General features: G+C 41.9%; 1 protein-coding gene across 3 annotated transcripts in view; it reads right to left on the bottom strand.

Annotated features, from left to right (window-relative positions):
* adam9a (ADAM metallopeptidase domain 9a) overlaps positions 1–15,857 on the bottom strand; it is a 117,463-nt gene that overhangs the window by 53,169 nt on the left and 48,437 nt on the right. For all 3 annotated transcript variants that reach the window (XM_029638619.2, XM_029638618.2, XM_029638620.2), the window contains exons 5-7: positions 12,554–12,630; positions 5,701–5,917; positions 5,537–5,602 (exon numbers count right to left, since the gene is read on the bottom strand). In XM_029638619.2, the coding sequence (XP_029494479.1) occupies positions 5,537–5,602; positions 5,701–5,917; positions 12,554–12,630 (360 nt within the window). The remainder of the gene's footprint in view (positions 1–5,536; positions 5,603–5,700; positions 5,918–12,553; positions 12,631–15,857) is intronic.

The following is a 15,857-nucleotide window of genomic DNA, read 5'->3' as shown; positions in this document are numbered from 1 at the left end:
CATATTCTGTACATGTCATCAGGTCATAAGGTCAGCAATCAATCAAATTTGACAGGCGCCGTATCCTATTACTCTCTGCTGGGTTAGGAAGTCAAACTCTTCATATTCCTCACCTGTCGTGTGCGTTCGTAAGAAGGACGGGACCCTCCGGTTGTGTATAGATTACAGAGATCTGAACAGAAAGACACATCCCGACCGCCAGCCCATCCCTCGGGTCCAAGACATCATGGACAGTTTAGGTGGTAATTCCTGGTTCTCCCTCTTAGATCAGGGGAAAGCGTATCACCAGGGGTTCATCTCTGAAGAAAGCAGACCACTGACAGCATTTGTGACACCGTGGGGACTCTATGAGTGGATACGTATGCCATTCGGCCTCATGAACGCTCCTGCAGCTTTTCAGAGGTGTATGGAGGAGTGTTTGGAAGGGCTCCGGGATAACATCTGCATTCCTTATCTGGACGACACGCTAGTTTTCAGTAAAACATTCAACAGCCATGTGAATGATGTGCGAAAAGTTTTGCAGCGTCTCAGAGAGTATGGCATTAAACTCAAACCAAGTAAGTGTGATCTCTTTAAACCCCAGGTCCGTTATTTGGGCAGAATAGTGTCTGCAGAGGGCAGCCGAGTTGACCCAGCCGATTTTGAAGCAGTAAGAGCATTGAAAGAAATCAGACCAGAGACTGTGGGCCAGCTCAGAAAAATGCTTGGTTTACTCACGTACTACAGGCAGTACATCAAAGACTTTTCTAGGAGTGCCAGCTGCCTGTATGACCTCCTGAAAGAAGATTCAGAGAAATTACCTGACCACCCACGGAAAACAAAAACAAAGAAAGTAAGTCATGTGGTGCCCTCAAACAAGCCAATCCTGTGGACTGACCAGCATCAACAGGCACTTGAACAGCTGATTGAGTGTTTGCTTCACCCACCAGTTTTAGGTTTCCCTGATTTCACTCAGCCATTTGTTGTACACACTGATGCGTCACACCAAGGCTTGAGAGCAGTTCTTTATCAAAAGAAAGAGGGGAAGCTTAGGGTCATTGCTTATGGCTCTCGAACCTTAACAGCAGCTGAGAAGAACTATCACTACCACTCGAGCAAGCTAGAATTTCTAGCTCTAAAATGGGCAATCACTGATAAGTTCCATGACTATTTGTACTATGCTCCCACCTTCACTGTATACAGCGATAACAACCCGCTCTGCTACATTCTGTCTACTGCAAAACTGAACGCAACCACTTCCAGGTGGGTTGCAGACTTGGCTGATTTCCACTTTACAATAAAGTACAGGCCAGGCAGAGAGAACGGTGATGCAGATGCTTTGTCAAGGATGCCACTGGATGTAGAGTCACTGATGAGAGAATGTTCTGAGGAGCTTCCACCAGACACCATCGCCGCCACGATACAAGCAGTTGAGGTACAGAAAGAGGCTGTTGTACCTTGGTCATTTTCAGCTGCATCTATGTCAGTATCAGCTGAAGGTGAGACAACCACTGCAACAACCAGCTCGATCCCAAAAGATGGGATTAGAGAAGCACAAGAATCTGATCCAGTCATCCGTCCTGTGCTCAATTTCAAACTGTCGGGTTCCAAACCGCCAGTTAAAGAGCAAAAGAAATTCAGTCCAAAGACAAAATGCCTATTCAGAGAATGGGACAAATTGACAATAGACAGTGATGGCATTTTGTACAGAATCACTACAGCCCGCAAGCAGTTAGTTCTACCAGAGCAGTACAAAGGTAAAGTGATGGAAGAGTTGCACAATAACATGGGACACCAAGGTACTGACCGCACTGTATCACTAGTACGTGACCGCTTCTTCTGGCCATATATGCAATCTGACATCGAGCACTATGTGACTAAAACTTGTAGCTGTGTCAAGCAGAAAAGGCCAGCCCATGCAACAAGAGCTCCTCTGACAAACATTGTGACAACACAGCCATTTGAACTGGTATGTATAGACTTCCTTCATCTCGACAGATGCAAAGGAGGATATGAGTACATCCTCGTGATTGTTGATCATTTTACACGTTTCACTCAAGCCTACGCCACCACATCAAAGTCAGGTAAAACTGCTGCAAATCTCATCTTCAATGATTTTGCCCTGAAGTTTGGGTTCCCGTCCCGCATCCACCATGACCAAGGGGGAGAATTTGAAAATCAGTTGTTCCATCAGTTAAAGAAACTCAGTGGCATGGCGGGGTCCAGGACAACACCCTATCACCCGATGGGAAACGGTCAAGCGGAACGCATGAACAGAACATTGTTGCAAATGTTAAAGACACTAACTGAGACACAAAAGTCAAATTGGAAGGAGTCTCTGAACAAACTGGTTTATGCCTATAACTGCACCCGTTGCGAAGTGACTGGCTATTCACCATTTTATCTTCTGTTTGGGAGATCACCCAGGCTTCCAGTTGATATGCTCTTTGGATTGTGCACAGAGGCAGGTTCCAGTAACCAGCGAGAATACGTGGAGAACTGGAAACGAGGGATGGAAGAAGCATACGCCATTGCAAATGAAAATGCTCAGAAAGCCGCTGAAAGAAGTAAGAAGTACTATGACACTAAAGTTAGGAGTTCAGTGCTACAGCCTGGCGAGCGAGTTCTGATTAAAAACCTGACACCAAGAGGAGGACCAGGAAAACTCCGTAACTATTGGGAAGATACAATTCACACAGTGGTGAGACAAATGGGTTCAGACCTGCCGATTTATGAATTGAGACCAGAAAAGGGTAGGGGACGCTCCAGGGTCCTGCACAGAAATCTGCTCATGTCCTGTGACCACTTACCTTTTGAGACACAACCAGAAATGACCAAAGTGGACAAAAGTCAGAAAACGAGGAGACACCAGCCTGCATCACAGACTCTAGATTCTGATGAAGACAGTGGGGATGAATATGACCTTCATCATGATCCGCTACAGGTTCCCACATCTCCTACAGTACCTGAGGAGAGGAATGCTGAACCAGCGAGAGAGTGGGAACACAGACCCCCAACAGTGAAACAGACAGTTGCAGTGCCAGTCCCTTATACACTACCAGCACAGCCTCTTGTTGAAAAGCGGCTGGAGGAGACAACAGTTAAAGACCTACCTGCTGAGGAGATTAACTTGCCTGCTGAAAATTTGCCTGATGATCGTCCACCAAGTGCCTTTCCTTCATATACTGATGCTGCTGAACCTGAGGAACCAGCCTACCAGCTGCCACAAAAGAGAGACACCCTCCAAGACGTATCACCTATGATCAGCTTGGTATCCCTTCCTGCTACAGTATACAGCCACAGCCACAGTTGTTCCCTGTCTACTCTGCACCAGGACTGGTTCCATGGCTGCCATCACTACAGCAATGTTACTTTCAGCCACCTTACATGTATGGGCTTCAGCAAACATGAGGCTACAGAGTTGACATGTTTGACCATGGACTACTGTCAGATTTCACAGACTGTCAAAAGAGACAATTTACAGACTATGCATATAGATCATTAAAATTGATGGACTGTTGATCAATAGTATGAGAAAATACTGCTTATGTTATATAGCTGGTCAACAGATATGGACTGTGAATATAACTTGTTAGTTATATTTGAACTGTGACCCGTGACTTCTGCTCAAGTACTACCTTACAGAAGAGGATTTTCTAGGTCCAGTGCATACGAACTGTTGAAGAAGACAATGTTGGTAATGTTGGGACAACATTTATTTTGTCGGGAGAGTGTGACAGGTTAAAGGACATATTCATAGCCTGTTATACATTGAAAAGTATTAGTAAGTTCATAGTATGTGAGGATCTTAAAACATCTAAGGTTAAAATATGCATTCAGTATTAGTTGATAGAGATTGATAACATTCATATAATTGTGTTAAAGTTCAAATCTGTCAAAGGGTACGAATTGTGAGAGTAATGTGTAAACGTTATATTGATTACTTTATTTTGTGGTGCCTAAAAGTGTTAATCTGTGATCTACGAAATGCTTTTAATCTATAAGCCGGAGATCGATTGCTCTGGTCTCCACCCATATTCCTGGGGAAATTCGCGGTCTTTTTCTCATTGAACTAAATGTTGACTTGAGAATACAACACCGTATCACTCTCGTGATTATTTCTCCCCTGTTTTCAGGTACTTTATTGATGATAAAAATAGTAATTTAAATGTTATAACTAGCGAACATGTCAAGAGTGTTTAAGGTGTGTTTTAGTAACGTCTTGAGGAAGTTAGAGTTAAGTTTGAAGAGAGTAATATTAGCCCTGCTCGGTTGAAGTGAAGGATAGCATCGTACTGAGAGTAGCTGCCATTTTATGTCGATTGTGAATGAACGTGCGTGTTGTTAATAAGATATTTTGCTGTGTTATTTGTATAATGGGTTTTCTGTTATGTAATGTGTTACTTTTGTGAAATGATTGAACTAAATGTTGACTTGAGAATACAACACCGTATCACTCTCGTGATTATTTCTCCCCTGTTTTCAGGGGCGTAACAAAGACTTGTGAGGCATCTGTTTCTCAAACTAGACACTAATGTACTTGTCCTCTTGCTCAGTTGTGCACCAGGGCCTCCCACTCCTCTTTCTATTCTGGTTAGATCCAGTTTGAGCTGCTCTTTGAAGGGAGTAGTACAGTACGAGATCTTCACTTCTTGGCAATTTCTTGCATGGAATAGCCTTCATTTTTCAGAACAAGAATAGAAGAACGAGTTACAGAAGGAAGTTATTTGTTTCTGGCCATTTTGAGCCTGTAATCGAAAACACAAATGCTGATGCTCCAGACTCTCAACTAGTCTAAAGGCCAGTTTTATTGCTTCTTTAATTAGGACAACAGTTTTCAGCAGAGCTACTATAAATGCAAATATTTTTTCTAATGCTCAATTAGCCTTTACATTTAAAAAAAAACTTGGATTAGCTAACACAACGTGCCATTGGAACACAGGAGTCATGGTTGCTGATAAAGGCCCATGTACACCGATGTATATATATATATATTCCATTTAAAAAATCAGCTGTTTCCAGCTACAATAGGCATTTACAACATTAACAATGTCTACACTGTATTTCTGATCAATTTGATGTTATTTCAATGGAATTTTTTTTTGCCTTTCTTTCAAAACAAGGACATTTCTAAGTGACCCCAAACTTTTGAACGGGGTAGGGTACATTATCATATCAACATAATTTGTCAGATTTTAGTAGTTTAAGTTTACACTGAAATTGTTCTTCCATACAAATAAAATACAAATAAATTGTTTTGTTTTACACTGTATTGAGTAAGCCAGCCCAAAAAAACATGTGTAACTGCAGTCCAATACGGCGACCGAAGTTTGGGCGAGTGGGTGTATGGAAAGCGAATCAGCTAATTGGACAGATTTGTTGTCACTGAATACGGTTTTGTGGTGTAAGATGTGGAATTTTAAAAAACACTTCTCAATCAAAACCGCTTTAAACACAACCACATCCACTGCTTTCCAAAATGTACTGTTGAGGGAAGAGATTTTAAATGATGTATAAAACACAGTCTAGGTTTGTCAGTCGTTGGACATTCACTCACCCTCTCATGATCCACCACCAGGAGCAGCTCTACATAGTGTGGCTGGAGAAGCACTGCCCGCTTTCTCTGAAGGGAGAGAAAGCACATACAGTACCATAAGCAGAAAATCAGCACGAAGGCACAGGCACACTTAGCACGCACACATACACACTGTGGTAACTCACCCTGAGGAGGTGGCTGACAGGCTGTTTGTGTGTGTCAGAGTGGGTGTGATGCTCTGAGTGGTCCTGTTCAGATGGGGCTAGTTGTTCCGTGTGTGGAGTGCCACACACCAGCGGCTCCGACACCACGTCCTCCAGCCGGTACACTAGGTGCTGGAAGTCCGAGGAAGACACCAATGGCTCAATCCCATAGCTGGAGTTGTCCATGAGGAGCACCCCTCTGGAGGTTCAAACACAAAAGGCTGATCACACCAGAGTCATAAGGGGTCAATATTATTCATTATAAACTAAATGCTGATTGGTGAAAAGGCTGTGGGATATCAGATCGTATACCATGGGTATGACAAAACATGTACTTTTACTCTTCAAATTATGTTGGTAACAATATTATAATAGCAAAAAGGCACCTCGGGGTTTGTGGTATATGGGCAATTTACAACGGCTAAGGACTGTTTCCAGGTACTCTGTGTTGCATCCTGCACAAGAACAGCCCTTGGCCGTGATATATTGCCCATATACCACACTCCCTCGGGCCTTATTGCTTAATTACACCATGGCATTGTTAAATACTCGTTTCTGATTGGCTTGAATGGCATTTGAGAGTGTCCATTTTTTTCCCTATAATGCATGGTATATCAGCATGGTAGAATTCAATGGCTATAGTTCATTGTTACATGTTCAACGTTTGAGCTGTTTTTGAATGCAAAAGTCCAAATGAAAACATTGGCATTGTTTAAGTAGATGTTCATAATAGCAAACAAGGACTGATATTTGGTTAGCAAAACTAGCAAGTATGTTTGTTTGGTTACCAGGGCAACTACTGCAGCTATATAGTAATCTCTCAAGCAACTTCAGTGGATGTTAACAAGTCTGGGTAGTCCCTCCCTGTTTCAGTTAGTTTAGTAGGGGAATGGCACATACATTTAGAACAGAATAATTGGCAGTTTTAAGAGGAAGGATGGTTCAGGGACAGGTTCTTTCCTAAAGATAATCAACTAACAGTCATTTAACTAAAATGCTAAATGTTCCACACCCACAAAACATTGCATAAACTGGCTTGTCCTTGCTGTGATACGAAAGCATGAAAGCATGATCATATGGTGTGTGGGAGGTAGGTGAAAAAGACAAAAACAAAACAGCTTGAAAACTGAGCCTGTTTAATTACAATTTAGGCCAGGCACTACAAACTGAAATTACATTTTTGCCTCTATCTATACATTATGAGATTTGTTGGTATTCTGGTCCATTAATATTAGTATTTTCAAAAAAGTACACATTAAAAAAAGGTCAAACACTTGATGAAAATGTATATTTTCTTTAGTTAATCATACTATCACCAACATTGTAATGAATGTTAAACATTTTACAATGGACATCAACTCAGCAAAAAAAGAAACGTCCCCTTTTCAGGATCCCGTCTTTCAAAGATCATTCGTAAAAATCCAAATAACTTCAAAGATTCTTGAAATTTTCGGGACTGACTGACGTTCATGTCTTAAAAATAGTGATGGACTGTCGTTTCTCTTTGCTTATTTGAGCTGTTCTTGCATTAATATGGACTTGGTCCTAAACCAAATAGGGAGATATTCTGTATACCAACCCTACCTTGTCACAACACAACTGATTGGTTCAAACGCATTGAGGAAAGAAATTCCACAAATGAACTTAACAAGGCACACCTGTTAAATGAAATGCATTCCAGGTGACTACCGCATGAAGCTGGTTGAAAGAAAGTCAAGAGTGTGCAAAGCTGTCATCAAGGCAAAGGGTGGCTACTTTGAAGAATCTCAAATATTTGATTTGATTTGTTTAACACTTTTTGGTTACTACAGGATTCCATGTGTTATTCTCATAGTATGATGTCTTCAATATTATTATTACACTAGAAAAAAGCCTTGAATGAGTAGGTGTGTCCAAGTTGCAACTGATACACCACACACACAAAAGTTTGGGGTCATTTAGAAAAGTCCTTGTTTTTGAAAGAAAAGCCATTTTTTTGTAAATGACTATTGTAGCTGGAAACGGCAAATTTTTTATGAAATATCTACATAGGAGTACAGAGGCTCATTACCAGCAACCATCACTCCTGTGTTGCAATGGCACGTTGTGCTAGCTAATCCAAGTTTATAATTTTAAAAGGCTAATTGATCATTAGAAAACCCTTTTGCAATTATGTTAGCACAGATGAAAACTGTTGTGCTGATTAAAGCAGCAATAAACTGGTCTTCTTTAGACTAGTTGAGTATCTGGAGCATCAGCATTTGTGTGTTCGATTACAGGCTCATAATGTCCAAAAGCAAAGACTTTCTTCTGAAACTCGTCAGTCTATTCTTGTTCTGAGAAATGAAGGCTATTCCAAGCGAGAAATTGCCAAGAAACTGAAGATCTCGTACAACGCTCTGTACTACTCCCTTCACAGAACAGCGCAAACTGGCTCTAAACAGAATAGAAAGAGGAGTGGGAGGACTCGGTGTACAACTGAGCAAGAGGACAAGTACATTAGTGTCAAGTTTGAGAAACAGACACCTCACAAGTCCTCAACTGGCAGCTTCATTAAAAGAAACGTCGCAAAACACCAGTCTCAACGTCAACAGTGAGGAGGCGACTCCGGAATGCTGGCCTTCTAGGCAGAGTTCCTCTGTCCAGTGTCTGTGTTCTTTTGCCCATCAAAATCTTTGCTTTTTATTGTCCAGTCTGAAATATGGCTTTTTCTTTGTAACTCTGCCTAGAAGGCCAGCATCCCGGAGTAGCCTATTCACTGTTGACGTTGAGACAACATTAACAATGTCTATATTTATTTTATTATATTATTTTTATGGACAAGGACATTTCTAAGTGACCCCAAACTTTTGAACGGTAGTGTATATATTCTTGGATTAAATTGTTCTTCTCATCAATCTACACACAATACTCCATAATGACAAAAGCAAAAACAGGTAATTATTTTGTGCAAATTATTATATAAAAATATAATAAAATAAAAAAATAATTTACATAAGTATTCAGAGCCTTGACTCTGTACTTTGTTGAAGCACCCTTGGCAGTGATTACAGCCTCGACTCTTCTTGGGTATAACGTTGCAAGATTGGCACAATTGTGGAGTTTCTACCATTCTTCTCTGCAGATCCTCTCAAGCTCTGTCAGGTTGGATGGGGAGCATCGCTGCACAGCTATTTTCAAGTCTCTCCAGAGATGTCCGATCGGATTCAAGTCCGGTTTCTGGCTGGGCCACTCAAGAACATTCCGAGACTTGTCCTGAAGCCACTCCTACATTTTCTTGGCTGTGTGCTTAGGGTCGTTGTCCTGTTGGAAGGTGAACCTTCGCCTCAGGATGAGTTCCTGAGTGCTCTGGAGCAGATTTTCATCAAGGATCTCTTTGTACGTTGCTCTGTTCATCTTTGTCTCGATCCTGACCTGTCCCTGAAAAACATGTTGCTTCCCCGTAAGGATGGTGCAAGGTTTCCTCCAGACGGGACGCTTGGCATTCAGGCCAAATAGTTCAATCTTGGTTTCATCAGACCAAAGAATCTTGTTTCTCATGGTCTGAAAGTCCTTTAGGTGCCTTTTGGCAAACTCCAAGCAGGCTGTCATGTGCCTTTGACTGAGGAGTGGCTTCTGTCTGGCCACTTTTCCATAAAGGCCTGATGGGTGGAGTACTTCAGAGATGGGAGAACCTTCCAGAAGGACAACCATATCCACAGAGGAACTCTGTCAGAGTGACCATTGTTTTCTTGGTCACCTCCCTCACCAAGGCCCTTCTCCCCTAATTGCTCAGCTCTAGGAAGATTCTTCGTGGTTTGACACTTCTTAAATTTTTAGAGTGAGGGATGCCAGTGTTCTTGGGGACCTTCAATGCTGCAGACATTTTTTGGTACCCTTCCCCAGACCTTCGCCTCGACACAATCCGGTCTTGGAGCTCCAAGGACAATTCCTTTGACCTCATGGCTTGGTTTTTACTCTGACATGCATTGTCAACTGTGGGACCTTATACAGACAGCTGTGTACCTGTCCGATCAATTGACTGTACCACAGGTGAACTACAATCACGTTGTAGAAACATCAAGGATGACCAATGGAAACAGGATGCACAGGAGGTCAATTTCAAGTCTCATAGCAAAGGGTCTGAATACTTGTGTAAATAAGATATATTTTTTATAACTGCTTTTGCTTCATCATTATGGGGTTTGAACCCCGCTCTCCGGTGGGGAGGCCTATTTGAGAGCACCTTGTTTTGCTACTAAACCACAGGCTTTGAACACCATCCTGGTAATCTTGACAGCTTAAATCCCCCCAACCTCTCAAGTCCAGAGTGTTGTCACTTTATAACCGAACGCTAAAAAAAAAAGTATTTGTTCTTGCAAATTTGCTGCAAACTACATTGAAAAATATAAGCAAAACATGCAACAATTTCAGTTCATATAAGAAAATCAATTGAAATAAATTCATATTCATAACACTATGGATTTCATATGACTGGGAATACAGATATGCATCTGTTGGTCACAGATACCTTAAAAAAAAAGGTGGTGTGACCTCATGCAGTGCAACATCGTCGCATATAGTTGATTATGGCCTGTGTAATGTTGTCCCACTCAGCTTCAAAGGCTGTGCAAAGTTGCTGTATATTGGCGGGAACTGGAACACTTTCGTACATGTCAAGCCAGAGCATCCCAAACATGCGCAGTGTGTGACATGTCTGGTGAGTATGCAGGCCATGAAAGAACAAACATTTTCAGCATCTAGGAATTGCGTACAAATCCTTGCAACATGGGGCTGTGCATCATCATGCTGCAACATGAGATGATGGCAGAGATGATGGCAGCGGATGAATGGCACAACAATGAGCCTCAGGATCTTGTCACGTTATCTCTGTGCATTAAAGCTGCTATTGATAAAATGCTAATTGTGTTTGCAATTGTTGTCCATGTTGTCCAATTTGTAAGTCGCTCTGGATAAGAGCGTCTGCTAAATGACTTAAATGTAAATGTTATGCCTGCCCCATACCATAACCCCACCACGGAGAACCCTGTTCACAACATTGACATCTGCAAACCGCTCGCCCACATGACACCAGACACTATGTCTGTCTGCCATCTGCCCTGTACAGTTGAAACTGTGAATCATCCATGAAGCGCACACTTCTCCAGCATGCCAGTGGCAATCGAAGGTGAGCATTTGCCCACTGTAGTTGGTTACGACACCGAACTGTAGTCAGGTCAAGACCCTGGTGAGGACGATGAGCCTGTAGATGAGCTTCCCTGCAATGGTTTCTGACAATGTCAGAAATTCTGAGGCTATGCAAACCCACAGTTTCCTCAGCTGTCCTGGTGGCTGGTCTCAGATAATCCAGCAGGTGAAGGGGCTGGATGTGGAGGTCCTGGGCTGGGGTGGTTATACATGGTCTGCGGTTGTGAGGCTGGTTGAACATACTGCCAAATTCTCTAAAATGACGTTGGAGGTGGCTTATGGTATAGAAATTAACATTAAATTCTATGGCAACATCTCTGGTATACATTCCTGCAGGCAACATGCCAATTGCACGCTCTCTCAAAACTTGAGACATCTGTAGCAAAAACTACACATTTTAGTGTGGGCTTTCATTGTCCCCAGCACAAGGTGCACCTCATATGCCACACCAGTCAGGTGGATGGTTTAACTTGTTAATGTACAATATGTGTATGGAACATTTGACATCTTTTATTTCTCCTCATGAAACACTTTACATGTTGAGTTTATAATTTTGTTCAGTATAAATAGTGTGCAACAAAATGTCGGCAGAAGTTTGCAAATATATGCCACTAGTCGTGAATCTGGGGCACACGTGGCAACAATATTTATTGCCACTAGTAGGAAACATATTACCAGAAGCCATTTCTTGTGATCACGAGTTTGAAAACCAGTAACTGTTAACGACCAATCAGGTGGAGATGAAAAATCAAGCTAGCTATCTAGCTACCTACCGAAGTTGTCCAAGTTATTCAACTTCCAAACAACTCTTAAATTGTGTTAGCTAATTGATACGTGGCTAGCAATGTCATGTTTTATGGGATAGAGTGCAACACTTTTTGTTGCTATATCAATCTGTCACCACCACTAACTGGCTAGCTGGTGTTAACATATTTCAAGTTTCAAATGTTATTAGTAGTATGTAAAGATACGTAGGTATCTAGGTATACATCGTCCAACAAAATGCGTTTCTGCAGATTCCTCAACAACGCAACAAAATTATGGACAATAAGAATACAAAATGTTGCAAAATGTATGTGATAGCTAGCTAACTAACTAATGATTTGCTTAAAACACTGATATTTGTAGGTGTTAAGTTGCTGTCTTTAAGCTAATACCAATAATATGCATGCCAATATGCTAGTGTCACTGTTCAGTAGCATGTTAGCTCGCACAACAGCTAAGGTAGCAACAATATGAGCTGACTTGACATCAAAGCAAACTTTCACTTTTGCAGATGGATACTCTCCCCCTACCCGTGGTGTTGGAAGAGGCAGTATTGGGAAGAGGATGCATCAACACCCCGGAAAAAAGTTTGTGGTGCACTTACTCAACACTTTTTTGAGTGATGCATTTGGCCAGGTCGCAGTTGTAAATGAGAACTTGTTCTCAACTAGCCTACCTGGTTAAATAAAGGTAAAATAAAAATAAATAAAATAAATTGTTAATACACAAAGTAACCAAAAACCTGATCTAATTGGCATATCCATAATGAGTTTGCAGCAAATTTTCAGCAAACAGAATGTTTGGCACAAATTTGCCGCAACAAGTTTGCCACAAAACTCATATTTTTACATATGCAAATTGGCAAAAGATTGGCCAGAAACCTGTTTTTTTTGGTAAGGGTTACCTTAGTCCAAAGCAGATACTCATGGCCACAGATGATCCCTCCACGCCCTCCACATAGCCCCGATAGTGACAGTGATCCTGCGGAAGGGATAAAAGAGAATGGCGGCTCAGTAATGTCTTAAAGAGTCAAACAACCACATGTATCAAGAGAGGCTATAGGGGAGATGCTAGAAGGCAAAGATGACACCCGGGCCCCTACATGAGGTAATGTCAACCTGGCAAGGCCATTGTCAGTGTTACAATTGGCTCAAATTGCATTGCAAGTTATATCATCGTGTTAGCCACAGTCAATTTAAGAGCCTAATTTCTTGTGACAGAAAATGTGAAATCTTTGGGTGAGGTGATGAATCTTTATTTGGTGCAGCGCCAGGCAAGCGCGTCACTCAATGTTGACGATTCAAGATGGGGCTTGACGTGGAGGTAGAGATTTGGTCCTGAGTTCATGTCGAGGTTTGCAAATAAATTATGAGGCCTACTTCTAACCCATGCACATATTGCAGAGCAATGTCCTTTCAAAGTTAGAAATTATTTTAAAAAGTCTACTGAAAAGGTTTCACGTGAATTGACAGTGTTGTAGGGGTTAATTGAGGTCCAATTTAAATAACACCATTAAACATGTTTGGCATTTGTCTGTAATCTCCCCCTGGCTATCTATAGGGAAATGCTGTGTCCTATCCCTTTAAGCATTCTTGGCAGCACCCTGCTCTCCTACAATAGCATTAGCTAATTGTCTTAGCCTTGATTCCCAACATGTAGAGAATTAGAACTCTGGGAGCTCACTGAAACAAAGTAAAGTAACAAAGGTTCAGAGAGTTTCCTCTGAGTATAGGGCAATCGGATGGTATGGTAGACCCATCAATAATTCTGTCCATATAATCTTAAAGGCAAAACGGATCCTAGATCTTATACAGACACTTTAGGGATATACACATGACCAAATGTATCAAAACACATTACAAAATCATGGGCATTAACATAGAGTTGGTCCCCCCTTTGCTGCTATAACAGCCTCCACTCTTCTGGAAAGGGTTTCCAATAGATATTGGAACATTGCATGGTTTCTAGGCTAATGGTGTTGATGTGAGCCATTACCAGCCTTGCAAAGCAATTCATGGCTACGGACGTGAGTGCTACGGGTCTGTAGTCATTTTGGCAGGTTGCCTTTGTGTTCTTGGGCAAAGGGACTATGGTGGTCTGCTTGAAACATGTTGGTATTACAGACTTAATCAGGGACATGTTGAAAATGTCAGTGAAGACACTTGCCAGTTAGTCAGCACATGCCCGGAGCACACGTCCTGGTAAGCCGTCTGGCCCCGCAGCCTTGTATGTGGACCTGTTTAAAGGTCTTACTCTCGTCTGCTACGGAGAGCGTGATCACACAGTCGTCCGAAACAGCAGATTCTCTCATGCATGCCTCAGTGTTGCTTGCCTCGAAGCATAGAAGTGATTTAGCTCATCTGGTAGGCTCGTGTCACTGGGCAGCTCGCGGCTGTTCTTCCCTTTGTAGTATGTAATAGTTTGCAAGCCCTGTCACATCCGACAAGCGTCGGAGCCGGTGTAGTATGATTCAATCTTAGCCCTGTATTGACGCTTTGCCTGTTTGATGGTTCATTGCAGGGCATAGCGGGATTTCTTGTAAGCTTCCGGGTTAGAGTCCCGCACCTTGAAAGCGGCAGCTCTACCCTTTAGCTCAGTGCGAATGGCTTCTGGTTGGGGTATTTACATACAGTCACTGTGGGGACAATGTCCTCGATGCACTTATTGGTAAAGCCAGTGACTGATGTGGTGTACTCCTCAATGCCATCGGAAGAATCCCGGAACATGTTCCAGTCTGTGATAGCAAAACAGTCCTGTAGTTTAGCATCTGCTTCATCTGATCACTTTTCTATAGACCGAGTTACTGGTGCTTCCTGCTTTAATTTTTGCTTGTAAGCAGGAATCAGGAGGATAGAGTTGTGGTTGGATTTACCAAATGGAGGGCGAGGGAGAGCTTTGTATGCGTCTCTGTGTGTGGAGTACAGGTGATCTAGAATTTCTCCCCCTCTGGTTGCACATTTAACATGTTGATAGAGATTTGGTAGAACTGATTTAAGTGAATAACTGATGAATTTACAAACGCTCAACATCCCGTTAAAATATGGTTGTGTCAGTAAAAAGCGTAATTCAATTGTTGCCAACATCAGTCACCAAAGCTCTGGATAACATGAAAACAGCCTAACCAGCTTTGCTAGGGTGAGTAAAATGGTCAGAGTGAAGTTCTCTCATTTGTGTCTGGAAGTAGCTAGCAAGCTAGCCAATGTTAGCTTGGGTGCTTGACTGCCATTGTGAGGTCAGAACATTCGGATCAACCCTACTCATCGGCCAGAGTGTCCGGTGTGCATGCTCAACGCTCCGAGAGCGAAACGCTTTGAATTTACGAACGGACAATATGACAGCACAGTTGCAGTCACCAACGGTCTGGATAACATAACAGCCTAACCAGCTCTGTAAAGGGCGAGTAATGTTAAATGTGAGCTGTTCGAGCATTTGCATCTGGAAGTAGCTAGCAGGTTAGCTTGGGTGCTGTTAGTACAGAACGCTCAGATAAACCTTTAAAAAGAAGGGTGGGGCTAAAACTTAAGAGGGTGTGAACGATGCTGAATGGGTGTAGACAAAGAAAGGCTCTCCAGTAGTAGTACCAAAACGTTCAAAGGCCGTTTTCTTAAAAGTGAGTTTACAAGTTTACCAACTTTCAAACCAAAATTATCTTCCCATTGTTCCTCAACTGTAGTGTATGATATACAATTTCCTAGCTCTCTATCTACTGTTATCCAAAGTAAAAAACTATTTCAAATTTGGTTACATAAGACCGATTTGAGCCGGATGGTCACATTTCTTACTTCCTGTGACTCGCTCCGTGTAAGGTTTGTTAAAATAACAAAACAATACGAAGGTTAACAAATCACACATAGAGCAGAATTTTCCCTCTCAATTCTTTGACTTCATTTAAAAATGTTCTCATTTGTATCACATTTTCACTAACAAATGTTAGACTATCAAAAAGATTGAGAGCTGAAATACTAGAATTAGGGTGCCCAATCAAAAACACATTTTGACCAATGGGTAAAATAATATGGTCGTTGTGTCGATAATCCTCTAAGACTAATGGTCCAAACCTCATGTATTGAGCATAATCCGTATTTCAGAGGAAAAAAAAATGCACCATGTCAGCTGTGTTGGATTCTGTGCAAGAATTAAAGGCTACCTGACAAGCTCACTTTCCCGTTACACTAATCTTTATTCTTGAATCTATAAAACTATAAAAA

This window comes from Oncorhynchus nerka, linkage group LG27, assembly GCF_034236695.1.
Source record: "Oncorhynchus nerka isolate Pitt River linkage group LG27, Oner_Uvic_2.0, whole genome shotgun sequence".
NCBI classification, from domain to species: Eukaryota; Metazoa; Chordata; class Actinopteri; order Salmoniformes; family Salmonidae; genus Oncorhynchus; species Oncorhynchus nerka.
Note: the sequence above shows the minus strand (reverse complement) of the source record. Positions and strands in the feature narration are given on the sequence as shown.